Source organism: Ammodytes marinus, assembly GCF_949987685.1.
Source record: "Ammodytes marinus genome assembly, chromosome: 23".
In the NCBI taxonomy this organism is placed as follows: Eukaryota; Metazoa; Chordata; class Actinopteri; order Uranoscopiformes; family Ammodytidae; genus Ammodytes; species Ammodytes marinus.
Window position 1 is genome coordinate 18,383,425 of NC_137227.1, and position 7,500 is coordinate 18,390,924.

The 7,500-nt window shown below is 41.9% G+C and overlaps 1 protein-coding gene across 1 annotated transcript in view; it reads left to right on the plus strand.

Moving 5' to 3' along the window:
- Positions 1-7,500, plus strand: part of exoc6b (exocyst complex component 6B) — a gene marked incomplete at its 3' end in the record, with an annotated part of 94,130 nt that overhangs the window by 10,375 nt on the left and 76,255 nt on the right. Inside the window, exons 2-5 of the mRNA XM_080051810.1 lie at positions 4,957-5,122; positions 5,725-5,772; positions 6,338-6,428; positions 6,846-6,891. Of these exons, the coding sequence (XP_079907936.1) occupies positions 4,957-5,122; positions 5,725-5,772; positions 6,338-6,428; positions 6,846-6,891 (351 nt within the window). The remainder of the gene's footprint in view (positions 1-4,956; positions 5,123-5,724; positions 5,773-6,337; positions 6,429-6,845; positions 6,892-7,500) is intronic.

Genomic DNA, 7,500 nt, shown 5'->3' on the forward strand with positions numbered 1-7,500 from the left:
TTTGTTCCAAGGACCGGCATATTAATTTAAAAACAATTCAGGGACCAGTAGCCAATTTAAATGCCTACATTTTGACATTCACACGGCACCTTTGTCTGTTGTGAGAAGAGGTCTAGTATGCGAATGTAGGAGCAGAAAGTGCAATAGGTGACTGAAGAGGGACATTCACACACACACACAGGCTTAGAGGATGGGTAGCCTACCGAAACCCGGTGCTAAGTAGTGCTGAGCACGGGGCAACATTTTGACAGACCGTAATATTGATAAGCTCCGATGTAATCAGTACTGCATAACGATACTTAGTTAACGCTTTTGTTTATGACGGATTTTCGCTATTGATCCTGGCACACAATCATGGCAGACCTCTCTGTCTGTGCAGGGGGCGGGTACTCACTGCCTGTCTGTCTGTCACTCCCTCACACACTCACTGAGACGGTGATAGATGCAGGACAGCATCCACCTCAAGAAGGCTAATGCTAGCGCTATTTTAAGCTAGCGGGAGCCCACGCTGTTAATTCAATTATACAAACATATGACACGGGAGTGTTGTGACCATAAGTTGTGACTGGGAGCGTACCATGGACTTATTATAAAGTTGAGCGTAGCCTACACGACTCTTTTCATTCTTTACCAACAGTTGGCATTCTTACATCCGGTTCAGCGATATCAAAATAAGAGTCCGGATTTCAGAGAAATTAATATTATTTAATTATTTTTTTTAACCGTTTAACCTTTAGTATTAACCGGTTAAAGATCTTCTTAACGGTTAACGGTTAACCAGTTAACCATGGACATCCCTAATGGACATGCAGTAGCAGTTGGTGTCAGTTGGTACCAGGCTCTGTCTGTTTGAGGGACTTTTGCATAGATGGAAATTTGACTCACACACACACACACACACTCACTCACTGACTCACTCACTCACTGACTCACTCACTCACTGACTCACTCACTCACTCACTCACTCACACAGAAACACTCACTCACTGGCTGTGTCTTGATTCAGGGGTTGCACCCTACGTAGGCTGCATTTGAAGACCGATTGCGTCATAGCGGCGCGCAAAGGCTGTCCCATTTGCAAGGCTCCTTGCAAGGCTCCTCATATGCGGCCGAGAAATGCAGCCTTCGTTTCACGGTTTTGAAGGCTGCATCAGATGTATCCTTCGTGGCCCAACATATCCCAAGATTCATTGCGTTTTTTTCCAGAGATGGCATAAAATGAAATAAAAAATAACAAAACAGCAACGTGTTGCTCCATCTTCTTAACTTTTATCTTCCTTTCTTTTTTTCTTGTACTTTTTTTTCTTTTCGTCTGGTAGACAACTTCTTTTTCTTTTTTCCTCCATTGACAGGGCTGTCTCCGTTGGCAGCAATCAGGGTTGCTAGGCAGCACAGGAGCGGCGAGTCGTCACGCAAGGTAACGGCTTGTTACGTGAACCGAAAATGCTCGTAAACGGAGACCTGCGGAGACCGTCTCATTTAAAAAGGCTCGTTGGCCTTAAAACCGGCCTTAAAATCGGCCTTCATAGGCTATAGCCTACATAGACCGCGAGACTGCGTCCTACCAAGTGCGTGGTCTCTGTAATGGGATACAGCCTCACTCACTCACTCACTCACTCACTCACTCACTCACTCACTCACTCACTCACTCACTCACTCACTCACTCACTCACTCACACACACACTCACTCACTCACACACACACACACACACACACACACACACACACACACACACACACACACACACACACACACACACACACACACACACACACACACACACACACACACACACACACACACACACACACACACACACACACACACACACACACACACACACACACACACACACACACACACACACACACACACACACACACACACACACACATTTCTATGTTTATTTTTCTCAGTGACTTTGCTCAGCACAGTGTTTGTCCAGGGCTTTGGTTCCTCAGACTATGGACCTGAGTGAACGTGCAACCATCATTGTAGGTCAATACGTGTGTGTGTGTGTGTGTGTGTGTGTGTGTGTGTGTGTGTGTTGAGACTCTGTGTGTGTGTGTGTGTGTTTGAGACTCTGTGTGTGTGTGAGAGAGACTGTGTGTGTGAGAGAGAGACTGTGTGTGTGTGTGTGTGTGTGTGTGTGAGAGAGAGACTGTGTGTGTGTGTTTATCTGTGTGTGTGTTTGAGACTCTGTGTGTGTGTGTGTGTGTGTTTATCTGTGTGTGTGTGTGTGTGTTTATCTGTGTGTGTGTTTGAGACTCTGTGTGTGTGTGTGTGTGTGTTTATCTGTGTGTGTGTTTGAGACTCTGTGTGTGTGTGTGTGTGTGTGTGTGTGTGTTTATCTGTGTGTGTGTTTGAGACTCTGTGTGTGTGTGTGTGTGTGTGTGTGTGTGTGTGTGTGTGTGTCTAAAGAAAGCTCATTGTGGCGTCAGAGTTGCTCTCTATTGTACGTAAGTCGGGCATTTCCTGGTCAACAGGAGGAAGGGTGGGGGATTCCAGACATACACAGGTGTGTGTGTGTGTGTGTGTGTGTGTGTGTGAGAGAGAGACTGTGTGTGTGTGATAGAGACAGACTGTGTGTGTTTGTGTGTGTGTGTGTGTGTGATAGAGTCTCTATCATAGAGACAGACTGTGTGTGTGTGTGTGTGTGTGTGTGTGTGTGTGTGTGTGTGTGAGAGAGAGACTGTGTGTGTGTGTGATAGAGACAGACTGTGTGTGTTTGTGTGTGTGTGTGTGTGTGATAGAGTCTCTATCATAGAGACAGACTGTGTGTGTGTGTGTGTGTGTGTGTGTGTGTGTGTGTGGTGTGTGTGTGTGTGTGTGTGTGTGTGTGTGTGTGTGTGTGAGAGAGAGACTGTGACTGTGTGTGTGTGTGTGTGTGTGTGTGTGTGTGTGTGTGTGTGTGTGTGTGTGTGCTGTTTTTGAACACACACAGGAAGAGCTGTGATCTCTGTTACAGAGAAGCCTTGCAGACCAAAATAACTCTTTCTCTCTTTCTACATCTGTGTCATTGTGAGGCCAGTTTGTTGGTTTTTGAGATGATTTTGTTCTAACTTAAAGGTGCAGTGTGTAGTTTCAGAGGAGGGGGATTTGTTCACATTCATTTATACCTGCAGTGTGTAGAATTGTGGGTTTTATTTCCTAGCAGATTTTGTAGAAAGTAATTATAATATCCATAAGTACATTTAATTTAGTGCATAATAGCTGAATTTTTTTTTTATTATTTATTTTTCCCTTAGAAAGGATCTCATATATGTCCATATTTCTGCATATCTTGGACCAAGGCCTAGTGCCGCCATCTTGAAGTGTCATAGTTGGAATGTCATCAGGTGCATTGTTTAAAATTTAGAATTGTTCTTGTCCTTGAAGGCCACTGTAGCTTCTGTTATTATTCTAAAGGGTTGGGGTTACCCAGGGAGCGTTGCATTCTAGAACTTTGTAGAACTTTCTTGATGATGTCATATTACACACTGCACCTTTAAGTATGAATAGGACCTTAGTAGAGCTTTTCCAACACAAGCACTACAATGTTAAGAATATCATATTTCTAAGAAAGGGATTTGATTATCTGACATAAAATGGAATGAATAGCTCTTTAGCCCTGTCACAATGTAAAAGTGAAAAATGGAAAATGTTCTTAAAAAAAATCCAGTATTCACACTAAGAACCACTTGATTTACCAATGTGTTTATACATGAAGAAAGTGACCAATCTGTTTTATTCAAGATCTGAAGTGAACCCTGTGTGGCTCAATAGCAATGCAATGACGCCCCCTTGTGGAGGCATTCTGCAGGTGCATCCATCTCACTAGATCTGTCTAAATTTTTCTTTTTACTTTTTTTTTGTAACCTTTATTTATACAGGTAAATCCCATTGAGACTGGAGACTCTTTTGCAAGGGAGACCTGTTCTAATTCCCACGTTACCATTCACACACACATTCATACACCGATAGCAGGCTAACTATCGACATTCACACGAGGCAAGGTGGGTGAAGTGTCTTGCCCAAGGACACAACAACCATGACACAGGTGGCAGGGCGGGGATCGAACCTCCAACCCTTTGATCATCAGCCGACCCGCTCTACCACCTGAGACACAGGTCTCCTTTTTAATCAGCAGTTATGTTATGTACAGAAGCAGTGAATTCAATACAGTTCTCTTTAAGTTAGGAAGCTTTTTCATTTTCTATTTGGCCTCCTCTTCTTTCTCTCTCCTCTCTCCACCCTTATAGTTTATTACTCATTTGCCTTGTCTTGTGATGTTTAATTATCCATTGTGGATGCTGGTAACTCATAGAATGAAGTGGATAAAAGGTGATTTTAATGTGGTTTCACATTGAGGTCTGCATGCATGGATGAGGAGGGATTTATTTTTCAAGCATCATTGTTGTGTTTAAAACATTCTTCCCACAGAAAAGTATTTGCAAATTCATCTATTTCACCAGACCCTGAATTCAAGACATTTAAATTTCAATTATTGCAAACTTTTCTGTACAAAAAATGTACTCTCAGTCCTTGTTGCAGTGGTTGTGGGTTCAAATCCGACCCGGTGTGGACCTTCACTGCAGGTCATCCCCCCTCTCTCTCTCTCTGTCTCCAATTCAACTCGCAACTCAACTTTCTCTCCAATCTTCAACTGTCAATAAAAGAGGTTGAAATACCTAAAAAATATATATATATATATAAAAAAATGTCATCAAAACAGAAAAAAAATTAAAATTTTGGGAGAAAAATATAAAAATCTGCAAATGGTCTTCGAAATCAGAGGATTGTAATCCAATGTAAACCTCTATCTGACCATGTATATTCCCTGTGTATCTGCCCCCAGGTCTGTGTATGTCTAATCTTGAATCTTGATGTATTTTCTGCCCCTGTAAAGCACTAGCATACATAAATAAACTTGCCTGACCATGTGTATTCCCTCTGTGTATCTGTCCCCCTCTAGGTCAGTGTACGACGGGCAGGAGCATGGGCTCTTCATGGAGAAGCTGGACGTGAGGATCAGGAACCATGACAGAGAGATAGAGAAGATGTGTAACCATCACTTCCAGGGCTTTGTGGACTCCATCACCGAGCTGCTCAAAGTCAGGGGGGAGGCGCAGAAACTCAAGGTGTGTGGGGGGGGGGGGGGGGGGGGGGGGGGGTGTGTGTTAGTCAGAGGGGAGTCTCAGAAACTCAAGATTAGTGTGTGTGTGTGTGTGTGTGTGTGTGTGTGTGTGTGTGTGACTTTGTGGACTCCATCACCGAGCTGCTCAAAGTCAGGGGGGAGGCGCAGAAACTCAAGGTGTGTTTGTGTGTGTGTTTTAGTCACAGGGGAGGCAAAGAAACTCAAGGTTTGTTTGTGTGTGTGTTTGTACACTTTTATGGAATTTAATTTTAATTTTTTATTTCTATTCATATTTTGTATTCAGTTTTCTAATGTCTATTCTATACATGATGTATTTTAATCTTGATGTATGTCATGCCCCTGTAAAGCACTTTTGAACGGCCTTGTGTAAGTAGAAATAAACTTGCCTTGCCCTCCCCAGAATGTATGAAAGTTTAAATTTTTTAATTAAGTAAAGTCTAAAAAACTTTTTCCAATATATTCAAAGAAAAATTGTTCTGGAAAGATGTCAGTTTGTGGCATATGATTTGAAGGTTAAAATAAACAGCTGTTGATCTTTAAAATTCTTTCTTTTAAAGTTTGTGTTTGTGCTCTTTTCTCCCTCAGAGTCAGGTGACTGAGACCAACCGACGTCTACAGGATGATGGCAAAGATGTGAGTTACAGAGACGCAAATATCAGATATTGTTTACAAATACTGTTTTTATTTATTTATCATTATTGTAAGTAAGTGCAGCTACGTTATTCAGTGTTAAGGCTCACGCACATCGGACACGTTGCGATTAAAAGGCACGAAAATGCAAATAATTTGTAATGTGTATTTTGACGCGTCTGATTATCGGAAGCGTTGACTCCGTTCGAAAAAATTCAAAGCCGGTCTCTGATATGGAAAGCTTGTATTGACTATTCGTTGGATAATATATTATTAACGGGCAAATTGATCACACGATAAAAAACGTGCCCGGTGTGCAAAGGCCTTTAGTGTCCGATACAAGTTGCTTTTAACGGGTACAATAAAGTAGAATCTGGAAAATAACTCTAAATAATCTCGTTTCTCTCTTCAATTTTTAACTTACTGATTTATTTACTTCCCCTGTCTCTCTCTCTCTGTCTCTCTCCCTCTCTCTCTCTCTCCCTGTCTCTCCCTCTTTCTCTCTCTCTCCCTCCCTCTCTCTCTCTCTCTCTCTCCCTCCCTCCCTCTCTCTCTCTCTCTCTCTCAGCTCACCAGTTCTATGGAGGAGCTGCAGTGCTGTAGAATCCAACAGCGCAATATCGCGACCACCATCGACAAACTGTCCCACTGTCTCCCAGGTAACACTCTGTAAATTAAAAGTAAATAATTTTTTTTTCAATTATTTTTCTGCATTTTCAAGCTTTATTAGACAGTACAGAGTTGAGAGAGAGAGAGAGAGAGAGAGAGAGAGAGAGAGCGAGAGAGCGAGAGAGCGAGAGAGCGAGAGAGAGAGAGAGAGAGAGAGAGAGAGAGAGAGAGAGAGAGAGAGAGAGAGAGAGAGAGAAAAGTAAAGGTCCACGGGTCGGATTTGAACCCGCGACCACTGCAACGAAGGCCGGAGCCAATATGGTACGCGCTCTGTCCACTACGCCACCGGAGCGCCCCAATAAGACATGTTTTTATTTTATTTTTTTTAAATACCTGAAAATACCTCAAGACCTTAATCATTCTTATTCAAACGAACCATAACTGTATCTCTCGTTGCTTTGTTTCAGTGCTGGAGATGTACAGCCGACTACAGGAGCAGATGAAGGAAAAAAGGTACGTTAACCGATTTGACTTTAAACCTGCAGTGTGTAGAATTTTGGGTTTTATTTCCTAGCAGATTTTGTAGAAAGTAATTATAATATCCATAAGTACATTTAATTTAGTGCATAATAGCTGAATTTTTTTTTTTATTATTATTTTTTTCCTTAGAAACGGTCTCATATATGTCCATATTTCTGCATATTTTGGACCAAGGCCTAGTGCCGCCATCTTGAAAGTGTCATAGTTGGAATGTTATCAGGTTCTTGTCCTTGAAGGCCACTGTAGCTTCTGTTATTATTCAAAAGGGGTGGGGTTACCCAGGGAGCGTTGCATTCTAGAACTTTGTAGAACTTTCTTGATGATGTCATATTACACACTGCACCTTTAAATCTCACTTTTTCAATTCAAATTATTTCAATTTTCCTTGTTTTGCTGTGTTTTGTCAGTCGTCCAACACAGTGTTAAACGGACAATCAAACAATTTTCTTTCATAGTTAAAATAACAACAAGTCCTATCGGTTCCAGGAAGCAACAGGCTGAATGGGAAATGTAGTTCTATTTGTAAGTTTCTAATTTGTCTCAATTGTGATTTTGTGTATTTATTAACGTTGCTAAGCCTGC